Here is a 14613-nt window from a genome sequence, read left to right as displayed (position 1 = left end):
GATCCTTAAGAGTTTTTAATCCCGCTGATGTCTCGTCAATTGTAATAATCTTTTGTTTAAAGGAGAAGATGACATTAGTGGTTGGTCATCCCCATCTGTACGGAATTTTTTTCTCTTGGAGGATATCAGTGATCGGTTTCAGTGCCTTGCGTCTAGTCATAGTCTCTTTTGATATGTCTGTGAAGACTTTAATTTTCTCGAATGGAGACGGCAATGTTTTATTGATCCTTAAGAAGTTGGTGATCTGGTCCCTCGTCTGATAAAATGAAAATTTTACTATGACATCTCTAGGAATATAATTGGGTAGATGGGATGGCTTGGGTAGTCTATGTGCTCTTCCTAATGAATATTGGATATCTGATAAGGTGGGAATTGTTGTTTTAATCAGGTCTTTCATGAAGGACATGAGTTCGGGTTTTTTGACCTTTTCCGGAATTCCTCTAAATTTGAGGTCCAGAAAATCAAAGATCATCCCCTGAAGACTTGATGGCATACGAAAATTCACAACTCATCACTAAACGTAAAGAAAGAGAAATACAGACCAAACCTCACCTAAATTACAGTCTTCCAGACGATACGGACTCTGAAGATGACACTAAATTCAAAAGCCCAGTTGAACGAAGATCAAGAAAAGGATGACTCTGAAGACGACCCTTTACAGAACTTCAACGTGGGTCAACCTATGGATAGAGACTTTTTTCACAAACTCTTCTCTGCTTTCAAGCAGTTTCTAAAGGAAGACCTCACAGAACAGTTTGATGACATGCGATACTCACTAGCGACAGTTGTCTCCAGAACAGAAAACAATGAGAGAGCAGCACTTGACCTGAAGAAGGAAAGTAAAGAGTTCAAAAAAGGACAAGACCAGATGAGAGAAGAAATAAAGTTTCTGAAAGATAAACTAGCGGATAGAGAGGATCGAGACCGCCGCAACAACCTCAAATTTAGAGGAATTCCAGAAAAGGTTATGGCTTTTTTTGCAGTGCTGCAGCAGCCGAAAAAATGCAATTCTGAAGTTTCAGGGGTGTTTTTTTTTTTTTTTTTATTACAGCTTTTACAGATCAAGTTAACTAATTTTACATTTTGATAGATGGGACCTTTATGGAAGCAGTGATACCAGGTGTGTATTTTATTTTTCTATTTTTAATGGAGGAACAGTAAGGGGGGGGGTTGATTTGAATTCTTATTATTTTGTGTTTTTTTTTTACGTCTTACTGTATTTTTTAATCTCAAATAGGAATTGAACCTGCGATTGTGTGATTGCTTATATTAGACCCTGCAATACTGCAGTATATAGGACAAATCATGGTCTCCTATGAATGCTAAACAAAGGCTTGGTCTTCATAGGACCACTGTTGTGGCAAGAACAGGGGTCTTTAGAAGCTACAATGGCAACCCACTGGCACCTTGTGACCGCACCCATGGGTGTGCGCTGTAAATGCTGCTGTCAGAGATCGACAACAGCATTTAAAGGAAACCGGTCATGTCCCCAAATGCTATTAACCTGCAGATATAGTCAGCATTTTAATGTTGTCTGGCTGCTTTACTGAAAGCGCGGATACTGGGAGAAAATAAACTTTATCCGTCAGTCATTGAGGCAAGCAATAAGCGACTACAGCCAAAGCTCACGCCATTGTGACCAGCAGCTGTAAGCATGTCCCGGCACCTAGATTGAGAGTTCCTCTGCACCCTATTAACCTGCAGAATGAGGACATGACAGGTTTCCTTTAAGAAGCTATCAACAGCAGGTGGAGCTGCTGTTCGAGGCAAATGATGGTCAGGAATTATGCAGGCTCAGCTCCTGAGCCTACATTAGAGGTGGACCCAACATATAATGTGCAATTAGGGGTTAATAATTGCATGAAAGTTTTACAGTTACTGTATAATAAACATTTCCTTTCAATTCATTCCGTTTTCCAAGAGTCCTCTTTGCTGTCATAAATAAATAGGACATAAATAATTACTGTATGTGCACACATAGCTTTTTTGGTGCATTTTAGATGCTTTTTTTTTCTATATGTTTTTTGGTGCCAAGCTATTTTGATCTCAATGACGAAACACTGGACTAAACACACTGAAAGAATTGACATGCTGCATTTAAAAAAATAAATAAATGCATCACGGGTCAAAAACTTCAAGGAAAGCAAAGCGCAGCTAATGAATGAAATTGTAGAAATCTCATTCAGTTTGCCGTTAACAGTAAAAAGTAGAATTTTTACCACCTAGAAAAAACATGTTAAAAATGCTGCGAGTGAAGAAGCTCTTCGATTATATTCACAGTTGGCAAATACAGAGCAGATTTTCCTTTACATATTTGCATTCTGAAAATCTGCTTCATATTACAGCACCTGCATTGTGAATACGAAGATCTCATTTACATGCTGAATAGAAAATCCAGAGTATAAATTGTCAATGTCTGCAAATCTGACATCCGCAAGTCAATGTATGAAAAGCAAAGGGTGAAATAAAAGGCAAGCATGAACCATTTTTTGCAATGAATTCTGCACAAGTACTTACCACTGGATTTTGCTGCTCTTTTCAGACTGACTTTATTCATCCTGTTACAAATATGTCAGGAGCTCTTTGGAGAGTATGGGCCCGATTCAGATTTAATTTCCACCAGTATTTTGCATTAATATCTCTCAATTAGTGACTTTTTTACTTTGCGACAAATTCATCAAATGACTTTGTGCCTTTTTTCAAGTTGTCTTTGTGGTTTAGTTTTCTGATTTTTACGTTAATGTGGCTTATCTAGATGATTTACACAAATTCATGAAAAGAAAAATTTGGCGCAACTTTACTCCTGTGCCCCCCTCCCCCACATGTAGCAATTTAATATACAGCAGGTATTTTGGTGCATTTTCTTGCAACATTTCACGAAACATGCAACTTTTCCCACTAAAAAGTCTCAAAACCTGTTGAAGACAGAAAAAGAAGACCATTTGGGGAGTAAAATTTATGAACCGAGGGACACAATTTTGATGAATTTGGTGCAAATTCAATTTTTGTTAAACCCCTTACCAATATCCACCATATATGTACAGTGAAAATCGGTAACGGGTTTATGGAGCGCGAGCCCGGGCTGTGCCCGACCCATACCTGGCAAAGAATGGCTCTATCTGTGACTGTTAACCTGTTAAATGCTGCTGTCAAATCTGACCGTAGCATAAACAGCGCACTGGCATGGGGGTGCGTCATTCTATGCGTCCATCGGCACTCCTGTGACGCGATTGCAGGGAACCGATGGATTGCTATTACAGTCGGGGGTCTGTGGAAGACCCCTGTGCTTGTCATTACGGAGCTTCCTTAAAACCCAGCCAGCGTGCACACAGCCTTAAGGTTTTCCAAAAATGACGACACAATCAAAAAAAATTTTGTTACTAATTTCTGATTTTTTTCACCACTAAAATAATAAAAAAAACTGGAAAGTTTGGCATCACCGTTATGAGGAGAATCATTACCAGGTCATTTTTACCACACATTGTACACTGTAAAAACAATCCCCCCCCACCCCAAAAAAAATGTTATCATTGTGGAGTTTTTTTTTTGCAATTTGACTGCACTTGTAATTTTTTTCACATTTTCCAGTAAACTATGTGTCAAAGTGAATGGTGTAGTACAGCTCTCATAAAAAACAAGCCCTCATTTGTCTACTTAGACAGAAAATTAAAAAAAGTTATAGCTCTTGGAATAAAGGGAGAAAAAAAAATGCAAAAATGAAAATTTGCCATGTCGGGAAGGGGTTAAGTCAGAATTTACTAGCTATCATTAATGTATGTTCAGTGTGAGCACAGAACATGAGAAGATAAAACAAGTGTAATAATAAAGAAGGCATTTATTATTTATGTACATAGCAGAGGATCGATACAGCGGACAACCTGTACAGGCAGCATACACAGGTAAAACACACCTTTATATATAGTTATCTGAATTTTGACCCAGTTTCCTTGAGCAAAACATATAGGAAAATAAATAAAAATCCTGCAAAATAAAAGTGGAATTCCAGTAAAACCCAGTGATCACCTATCACTTTTCGATCAGTGGTGGTTTGTCCTTACTGGAATATACCTTTAAAGGCACAGTCGGTAACTCATAGCTTCCCCTGATGTATACGGCTCAGCATAAGTTTGACCTCTGTCTCCACACGTAGAATTCGTGCTTTACGCCACCAGTTTCCAGTCAGTGCCCGGCTGCTTTGTAGATCCCGCAATAGCAAAGTGAGGTGTGAGCCCATCCGGGCATTGTCCCAGCCTCCGGCATTAGCCTTAAGCTCCCTCAGTATCAGAGACCAATGACGCGATGCATCTGATCCTTCTGAAAGGGATACAATAACTCTGACGTCACCAAGCGTCTGCAAGGCACGAAGACCACTGTCCGAAACTTCATTAAAATACAGACTGAAAAAGAAAAAAAACAAACAGTCAATTATTTTTTTTCTTAAAGAGGAAACAAAAATTATTAATCTTGTACTTCCCCCGTAATACCCAAATCATAATTTCATTTCAGTTGAGGTGACACTAACTCATTGACAAACCGCATAAATGTTAAATAAAAGGTCACCCCAATAATATAATTGCCACCGTGACGATCAGCTGATCACCAAGGCTCTGACTACAAATATCAAAGACTGACCGTCACTTCCCAACAGAGAATAGGTGTGAACAGGTGCTTACTAAGAGTAGCCATCTCCATATATAACTAACAAATAAAGAAGCACGCTGTAGCGCTATAGTATGCAAACATGTAATATATGAAATTGGAATTGCATTACTGCTCTAGAAAATAGGAAAAAACTAAGATACTTAGTGCATAAATTTGCAAATTCATGTGTACCCAGCAGCCAACGACAAGGCGATCCTCTTTGCTGGGAACCTAACCTAACATGTACCTCTCCTGGGCTGGTAGCCTGCAATTATGAGTAGGTAGGATCCTGCTGTGATTATAACCACCTTAGGCTGAGGGGTGGCGTGCTTGGTCAGAGAACCTATATATAAATAACAAGACTGATAGTCACTTCCAAACAGAAAACGGATGCATATTAAGAGTAGCCACCTCCATATATAATTAACAAATAAAGTTGCATTCTGTAACGCTACTGCATGCAAACATGACATATATGAAATTGAAATTGCATTACTGCTCTAGAAAATAGGAAAAAAACAAATACACTTAGTGCATAAATTGGCCAATTCATGTGTGCTCAGCTCTCTGACCGAGCATTCCACCCATCAGCCTATGGCGGATTTAATTCCAGCAGGATTCTACCTACCCATAATTGCATGCTAGCAGCAAAGGAGAGGTACAAGGTAAATAAGGTTCCCAGCAAAGAGGATCGTCTTGCCCTTGGCTACTGGGCACACTAAGTTTCTTCGTTTCTGACTACAAAGACCCCTGGCAAACAGCTGATATTAGCAAGGGAAGTGTATACTGCCTGCAGTATTACAAGACAGATGAATTACCATCCATGTAATACATGAAAGGCCAGAGTACACCATAATGAGATCTACTGCTTTTCAATCCTTTCATGGACGGAAAGTTTCTGATAGGAAAAAGTACCAGAAAACTAGGGGTTGTCCAATCAGTTTATTACAGTCGTTGATTGATGATGGTACTTACTGAATTCTGCCAAGTGTTGGGTGACGGGAAGCCTCTTCCCCCAGCCTAAGTGCAGCCTGGTCATGGATCCCATTGTATGCAAGGTTTATTTCTTGGAGATGCTTATTTTTTCCAAGATTATTTGCCAGAATTTCAGCTCCCTCATCTCCAAGATCCGTGCGGAGTAGAGACAAGTACTTTAATGAACTGTTACCAGCAAGTCCCTCCACAATTAATTGTGCTCCCTCTGGTGCCAAAGGGTTATTACATAACCTAGGACAAAGGTATGAGAATTTATGAATACAGACACTTTAAACCATATGTAAACCAAATTGACAACACAATTCTACCACCTAAGTTTACATTCAATCAAGTTTACAGTGCAAAAACCTCGTACAATATTAAGTATACTACTCTAATAATATCGCAGACTGTCTGCATGGTCTAATATGTCTGACATATCATGGAGGTAAATCATACTGTAATGATTAAGGTTGTGTCCAAGATCAGGAAAATGTATACTGTTAGCACTGAGTGAAGTGTACAACACTGCCTCATGCAGCAATATTCATAATGCAATTATTATTGTATTTAATTTCACTCTCGTAGGAGTCTGAAAGGGTTTTTTTTCCATCTTCATTGATAGACTTGACTAATTAGTGCTTGTAAAAAAAGCACTTTCCAGTTGATAGCTTAGTAAAATTCCTCCCCACTCACCAGATAATTACACTTTTAATCTTTATTGTTCATGACTCGTTGCCTAGGTAACCAGCCACTAGCAGCAGTGACCAAGGTCACAATACAAGTTCTTCCCAATAGAGCTTGTAAGTACTGCTCAAAAGCTGGCTGGAATCTCTGGAGTGCGGTTAGCTCCTGATCCCAGCCAGCTACAGTGCTACAGTGCTCCTCCGATGCAGCAGAGGCAAAGCTGCCTTATATTTTAGCATTGTATGGGACTCAGTTTGGGCCAGTGGTGCAGCATTGTTGCTAGCCCAAACTGTCAATTAAGCAGGAGCGCACTTGTCCACAAGCAACCAGTCAGCCTCTGACTGCCCATTTCAACCAATCATACTGCAGCTTTCATTTTGTATTCTACTCTTGACAAATGAAAGCAGCTCTGTGATTGGTTGCTATGCGTAACAAAGAAAGCAGTAGAACAACTTTTCATTTTGCTCTGGTAAAATGAAAACTGCGCTGTGATTACGTTAGTTTCCCATTAGACATTTTCATAAATCTGGCCTATGATTTCTGCTTAATATAAGAGAGTAGGGATATATCACTTTGTATGCTAGACTGAAGCTGCATCACACAAGATACAGACTATGCTGTATATATTACATAGGATACACGGAGACTGCTGTATATAAATCAAGTAGGATACAAAAATTGCTGTGTACATCCCATAGGAGAAACCAAAACTGCTGTATATACATCACATAGGATACACAAACTCTACTGTATATATCACATACAAAACACTAAGACTACCGTATATGTATCACATAGAATACACTGAGACTGCTGTATTTGGATCACAAAGGATACACAGACTCTGTTGTACACATCACATAGGATACACAGACTGTTATATATACATCACGTAGGGATACAGACTTCTGTGTACATCATATAGGATACACTGAGTCTATTGTTTATAGATCACATAGAATACACTGATGCTATGTTGTACATATCACATAGCATACACTGAAACTTTTGTATACATCACATAGGATACACTGAGCAAGTGCTCAAGACATACCGAAATATGGATGGGGTCTAGTTTGGCTCATGAAGAGGTAGGACATTAGTGATAGGGACCATTAACATTTAGGTACACCTTTAAGTGGCTGGTTGGCTTTCGCACTTCTTGATAAAAACCATTATGTACCTAATGTTTTTAACACTTACAGCAATAGTGGAGTTCATGTATTCATTAGTTGCAGTGTGCTGACACATCGTGTATGAATACAGTATGTTTATATATTGGCCAAACAGCGTATTTGTACACCTATACATTAATTAAATAGTAAAGGTGTGTGGGCCCTTTTTTCTGTATATATATCACATCGAATACACTGAGACTGCTATATACATCACATGGGAGACTACTGTATAAATCACATAGGATACATTGAGACTGCTGTATCAATACATACAGGATTGATACACTGAGACTCTGACAAATAAAGTCAGCCCCTGCTGATTCACCTGTATACTTATCAGAATTGACTTATGTTTCCCCTCCCCCTTGCCAACCATGTAAATAACAGTATATAGCAGGGGCACATTTATAATATCTCAGCACAGGAACTTATTATTATTCCAAGATCTATTGATTAAAATTTACTTTGTTCATGAAACAATCCCTCTACATTTTGAAATCGCTGGTTGACCAGTTTTAGAATCGCTTACCGTAAACTGCTGATTGCACAGTCCGGGTGTAACAGCAAGTCCTTTATTTCTTTGCAGGAATCGGGACCTAGTGAGTTCATGTGCAAACTGCAAACAACAAGGTCACATGGTGAGTAAAACTACTTATACCTTTTATGTTTACAGCTGATAATACATTTAATATTAATATATTTGGTCATAGTTTGGAGAGCTGTGCTCTAGCTCAGGGATTCTTATACTTTTTTCTACTGGGACCAGATCAACCAGAACAAAATGAGGACAATGATAATGATGTACCTGGAACTCTCCATTGGTTGTAGTCTATATCAAAAGTTAAAAAATTATGTCAATTCATTTTAACTTTTTTTTTTTTCTTCCTAGTGAACCTAAGAAACATGTGTATCTAGGTTTCTAAATCACACTGGTGAGCCCAGAGAAAATCCTGTGCAGCATAAAGAAAATCTGTAAAATGGCCAGCATAGCTACGCCTTTCTAACAAACTAAATAAAGGTCTACCTCAGTTTGAGCCCTCTCCAAGCTCCTAGTCAATTTCACAACAGAAAAGTCAACGTAGACTTGTAGAAATGTTCCAGTAGATTTGGAAATCATGGTCTCCTAAAAACCTTCTTCAGTAACTGGTGTACTATCTCACCCCTTCCACATGAAATAATATTACCCCCTACTAACGATCCTCACTTCACATTCTGGCATCTTCGGAGCACAGGTGCCAAAGTATGAATGGCATCCGGATCTAGATGACAGGAGCTGAGGTTGGCGTCTGTCAGTAATTTCCCTGTACCTCCGATTACATTGGCAACCACATTACATTTCAGTGGTGTCATGCGAACAGTGGAGAGATCCAAATCTCGAAGTGAATTCACAAGTCCTGCTGTGAAATCTTGATTTTGAAACTCATACAGAAAGAAGAGAAAGTCCATCAGCTCAGAAGGCGGCAATCTGCGAAGACTGGATCGTAACAGATGTTTCTTCAGAGCACGTGTGATTTTTAGAGCATCCATGTTCATAATAGTGCAGCCCAGCTGGTCAAGCATTCCTCGATTCTGACGGGACAGAAGTCCTGCCATAAAAATGGGAAACAATTCAAACGCTTCTTGTCTGCTGTAACTATCCTCCTCTGCTGGCTGTAACGGTCCCTCAACACCAAGGATGCTAGAGTTTATTTGGTCTAACACATCATCATTATAGGAATCCTCTTCTCGAAACATTTCCGCAGTCATTGTTTGAGCTATGTTTTCACGACTCTGCCCACTCACTCTGCCATAAAGACGTGGCACTACACGTAAAAGGTTAAAAAGCGTGAAGATGCGCAGAGGAAGAAATTTAGACAACACGTTGACAACAGCAACCACATCTTCTCCGGCTTTGCTGATAATCTCAGAAAGCTCTTTCCCCAGTCGTTGCAATGCAGTCTTATTTTCTCCCAGCACTACATATAGTGCTGCCAAGTATTCCTGCATAGCAGGTATGGCGAAGACGAAAAGGCTCTCTTGGCCTGGCTGGACACAGGGTGTGAGAAAAAAACGAAAAGCATCAGATCTGAAGACAGTAAAGAGGTTGAGCTCTTCCTCGCTGTTCATTTGTACATGAAAACACTTTGTGATATCAGCTTCACTGAATTTGGTACGTCGAGAATTACAGCCCTCGTATGCCAGTTTGCCTACAGTGCGTGCCACATAAAGCATCAAAGAAACTTTAGAAGGATGTGTGATATCCAAAACTTCACCAGCAAAGTTTAACCGTAAAAAAGTAGTGTAAATCCCGGTCAGTGTGGTACTCGACTCATTGGCCTTTGTATAATACAGCAAGTGTAATGTAGCACAAGTCAGCCAACAATAGGAGGGCAGGAAACATGCAGCTGACAATTGGCTGTGATGTTCCAGGTTGCGGCTTAACATTTCTGCCAAGTTCTCAGTTTCACGTGGATCTGCATCTTTGTGGCCCAAACGTAACTCGAAGTACATCTTTTGTAGCTCCATGTCTGAAAAGCCACAGATCTCAGCATACCGACCTACATATTTCCCTGGGATTCGTTTTAGTGCTGAGGGTCGAGTTGTCACCAACACATTTGCCTGAAAGAGAAAGTAAGGAGAACTTACATCATATGTTTTTGTTTTTAAACATTCTATCATACTATTTACAAAAATTATTATTGTAAAGTGGTTGTCTTACTGTCAGTCTTCAGGAACACACTGCCCCTCAGCCTCTCTGCTGGCTGGGGACGTTGCACTCCTGATGACGGACATTGTGGAGTGGCGGCATTGGCACTATGCACTCTCTGATGTTACCAGCAGAGGCAGCTTTTCCTCTGCAGCATTGGAGTAGAGCAGGAGCTTCAGAGCAGCGCTTCCAGACTGTATAGCAAACAGCTTAAACAGCTTGCAAGCGCCAGCTCCTTATCTAGGAAACTGTCAAAACAGCAGATATATTATATATATATATATATATATACACACACACACACTGCACATATATACATATCATATCTCTAGCTCTATCTCTCACAGGTAGATCATAGTCAAAGAGCAAAAATGTGATATATAAAACTAAACTTTTAAATAACTTCTCAAAAATAAAAAGGTACTGCCTATAAAAAAAAGAGAGGCCACAACTTCAAATGTGTAAGCCTAATAATATAATCAGATTCACCTTGATAGATGCTCTGACCATACAGGTAAGTAACATATATTAGATGGATCGGATACCTATAATGATGTCAAATATACCTATCAAGGTCTCTACGTGCAAACCAATATATTTATAATCCAATTCTGCAACTGTACAGTGACTGGACTATCTACATATATCTGCTATAAACAACCAAAATGTAAAATTAGCCACACAATCTCTGTATAAGGATTCCAAATAAACCAACAGTGGTCAGAGGAAAAATCGAAGAGACACAATAGCACTAAACTAAAGGCTGTAATATTTTATAAAACAGATAAAATATAGAAAAATAGGTGAAGAGTAGATACTCCACACTCCATAAAGTTAAATAACAATGCAAATATATGGAACAGTCTCACCTATTTGTGGAAGTAGTCAGGTCAAGGGAGTAGATCAATCCTGCTGGCAGCATCCATGAAATAAGGGGACAGCAGAAAAACCCTAAAGATACCTATCAGGGCTAGTACAGGTGCATCTCACTAAATTATAATATCATCAAAAAGTTAATTTATTTCAGTTCTTCAATACAAAAAGTGAAACTCATATATTATATAGAGTCATTACAAACAGAGTGATCTATTGTTTATTTCGGTTAATGTTGATGATTATGGCTTACAGCCAATGAAAACACAAAAGTCATTATCTCAGTAAATTAGAATACTTTATAACAGCTTGAAAAATGTTTTTAAAATCCGAAATGTTGGCCTACTGAAATCCATGTTCAGTAAATGCACTCAATACTTGGTTGGGGCTCCTTTTGCATCAATTACTGCATCAATGCGGCGTGGCATGGAGGCGATCAGCCTGTGGCACTGCTGAGGTGTTATGGAAGCCCAGGTTGCTTTGATAGCAGCCTTCAACTCGTCTGCATTGTTGGGTCTGGTGTCTCTCATCTTCCTCTTGACAATACCCCATAGATTCTCTATAATAGAGGGGTTAAGGTCAGGCGAGTTTGCTGGCCAATCAAGCACAGTGATACTGTTGTTTGTAAACCAGGTATTGGTACTTTTGGCAGTGTGGACAGGTGCCAAGTCCTGCTGGAGAATGAAATTTCCATCTCCAAAAAAATGGTCGGCAGAGGGAAGCATGAAGTGCTCTAAAATTTCCTGGTAGACGGCTGCGCTGACTTTGGTCTTGATAAAAAACAGTGGACCTACACCAGCAGATGACATGGCTCCCCAAACCATCACTGATTGTGGAAACTTCACACTAGACCTCAAGCAGCTTGGATTGTGGCCTCTTCACTCTTCCTCCAGACTCTGGGACCTTGATTTCCAAATGAAAATTAAATCTCTGAGACCTTGTGGAATGTGTCAGTGACTGCCTTCTGGACATCTGTCAAGTCAGCAGTCTTCCCCATGATTGTGGAGCCTACTGAAACAGACTAAAGGACCTTTTTAAACTCTTAGGAAGCCTTTGCAGGTGTTTTTTGTTAATTATTCTAATTTACTGAGATAATGACTTTTGTGTTTTCATTGGCTGTAAGCCATAATTATCAACATTAACAGAAATAAACACTTGAAATAAATCACTGTGTTTGTAATGACTCTATATAATATATGAGTTTCACTTTTTGTATTGATGAACTGAAATAAATTAACTTTTTGATGATATTCTAATATAGTGAGATGCACCTGTACATACTAACTAAAAATGGTCAGCTCCTAAACTCTTTCTGTTTCAGCAGAGTTCACCTCAGCTCTACTGAATCAGAGTTTAGGAGCTGACCATTTTACTCTGCACCATTATGAGAAATCCCACATGGGTTTTAGGTCCCCTGAGGATTCTAATTCGATGAAATGCGCATCGGGACACACTAAATGAAAGTGCAGGGCCTTCATAATAGGGATAAATGTGGGTCGGGGAGTTAGTATTTACTAGCCCTGATAGGGCGCTATAGGGCTATTCTGCTATTCACAGTGCTTCAAAGCCTGGCCACTGGCAGGGTTTTAAAGAAGCTCTGAAAGGACAAGCACGGAGGCCTTCAACAGACGAACTCCAGCATAGCTTGTTACAAAGGAAGCCGGAGTGCGTTTGAAATGCGTAACTTTTTGTCTGTCACAGACATGATGTCCCCTGTCATGGAGCGACTATTTTAATTTAGAGTTTCCAATAAAGGCAATTTTTAACTGGATTCGGATACTTACCTTTTTGCTTCATATCACATCTGGTGGGGACGAACTTTCCATGCTCCTGTACACAGAACCGCAATAGGTGAGCTGGCTTTTTTTCTATTTGATTGTCTTCAACAGACCCCCGGCTGTCTTAGCAACCCATCGGCACCCCGTGATCACGTTACGGGCGCACTGATGGGTGCATAAAATAACGCGCCCCCATGCCAGCATGCTTTAAATGCTGCTGTCAGTGTTTGACAGCAGCATTTAACAGGTTAAACAGGCCTTTACCATTTTCAAATGAATTAATACATTTTCAATCCTATCTGTGACTGTACGAGTCATTCTTATCAATGCATTGTCTCACCTCCGGAAGCAGGTATCCTCTTATAAGATTTACAAGGATAGCTGCTGGTGGCATTGGATCATTCGGATCACTACATAACTCAGTGCTGGCCATTCTGAAATCTAGATTCATCCATTCTAGGCTGTTGAGTATAAAGAGCACACCAGAATAATGTTGCAGTGAGGGTAACAGTTCTCGCAGATGAAGATACTTCTTGACAATGAGCCGTGTAAGTGATATAGGAGCGGTAACTTGGGACAGATCTTCACAAGAAAGGGGAATGATTAACTGAAACTCACTGTTACGTCCATGGCACCAATCCAGTACAAGTTTTCGAATTAACGTGCTCTTTCCAGTACCAACCGTGCCAGAAAGAACCACATTTCTAACAGATTTTCCAGTTGTGTCCGGTTGGAAGAGCTGAGACACAGTCATACTCTGAGGATAGAGTGGGCTTTGCAATTGAGATTGCAACGTTAGCTCCGAGAGTGGGCGCAGAAGATCTTCTGGAGAACTCTCACGGATAACAGGATCAACATGAATGGAGTCTAGGGCAAAGGAAGGTCCAAAATGCCTTTCTTCAGTAGGCAAACAACTAAACCAAGCTGACAGGCGTTGACGATGCTGTTCTATAGGATCTTTGGAAAAAAAAGAAATATCATAAGATTTATCTTAGCCATTTAGAAACAAGACTGCAAAACTAAGAATATAAACCTCAAATAGTATAGGAAATTGCACTCCAAATTGAAATATGTTAAAAAAAAAAACACAGACTTCATTCAAAGTCTATATAACGAAGCGATCCATAATAAAAACATGATTTTATTTCATAAGATTAAAATACAATAAAAGGCAGAATGTCACACTGTGCTGACTATGATGAAATAGCAAGAAAAACCTAAATAAGAGCACAGACAATAGCTAACATTATATTGTGATATGACATTGCCACAGGACTACATACGCAATAATGATATAGTAATACAGGACTGACAATCAAAAATCAATGATAATATAAGTATAAACCTCCTCTGCTAATGGATATCAATTAGCCCAGTAAATGTAAAGGATGCAGATGCCCACTATAATTGTAAATGTTATAAAAAGATAGTGCTAATAATAAGGAACACTGTCCATATATAAGGTAGGTGAGACATGTGCCGCCAAGGTAAGTATAATAGATGCAGAAAGTTGATTGACAACAGTCAGCGATAAAATAAGGGGTAATACCTGTATGGGTGGCTTACATGTATAGGTCGTGGAGAGAAATGGGAAGTCACCACGGCGTCCCCTAATTCCGATGCGCGTTCCGCCACCAGCTTCTTCTGGGCGCCCCGGAAGAAGCTGGTGGCAAAATGCCCGTCGTGGTGAGGGGACGCCGTGGTGACTTCCCATTTCTCTCCAGGACCCTTCACAATATAATGTTACCTATTGTCTGTGCTCTTACATAGGTTTTTATTGCTATTTCATCATAGT

The 14613-nt window shown here is 39.6% G+C and overlaps 1 protein-coding gene across 9 annotated transcripts in view; it reads right to left on the bottom strand.

Annotated features, from left to right (window-relative positions):
* Positions 1-3815: 3815 nt before the first annotated feature.
* NLRX1 (NLR family member X1) overlaps positions 3816-14613 on the bottom strand; it is a 65048-nt gene continuing 54250 nt past the window's right edge. For all 9 annotated transcript variants that reach the window (XM_073656614.1, XM_073656613.1, XM_073656618.1 and 6 more), the window contains 5 exons: positions 13159-13775; positions 8686-10079; positions 8011-8097; positions 5617-5868; positions 3816-4397 (listed from right to left, as the gene is read on the bottom strand). In XM_073656614.1, coding sequence (XP_073512715.1) covers positions 4091-4397; positions 5617-5868; positions 8011-8097; positions 8686-10079; positions 13159-13775 — 2657 coding nt within the window. In that variant the 3' untranslated portion in view covers positions 3816-4090. The remainder of the gene's footprint in view (positions 4398-5616; positions 5869-8010; positions 8098-8685; positions 10080-13158; positions 13776-14613) is intronic.

The sequence above is a fragment of the Phyllobates terribilis genome, unplaced genomic scaffold (genome assembly GCF_046119375.1).
Source record: "Phyllobates terribilis strain yellow unplaced genomic scaffold, ASM4611937v1 Scaffold_12__6_contigs__length_324123572, whole genome shotgun sequence".
Taxonomy (NCBI): domain Eukaryota; kingdom Metazoa; phylum Chordata; class Amphibia; order Anura; family Dendrobatidae; genus Phyllobates; species Phyllobates terribilis.
The sequence above is the reverse complement of the archived record's forward strand: the minus strand, read 5'-3'. Positions and strand labels throughout refer to the sequence as shown.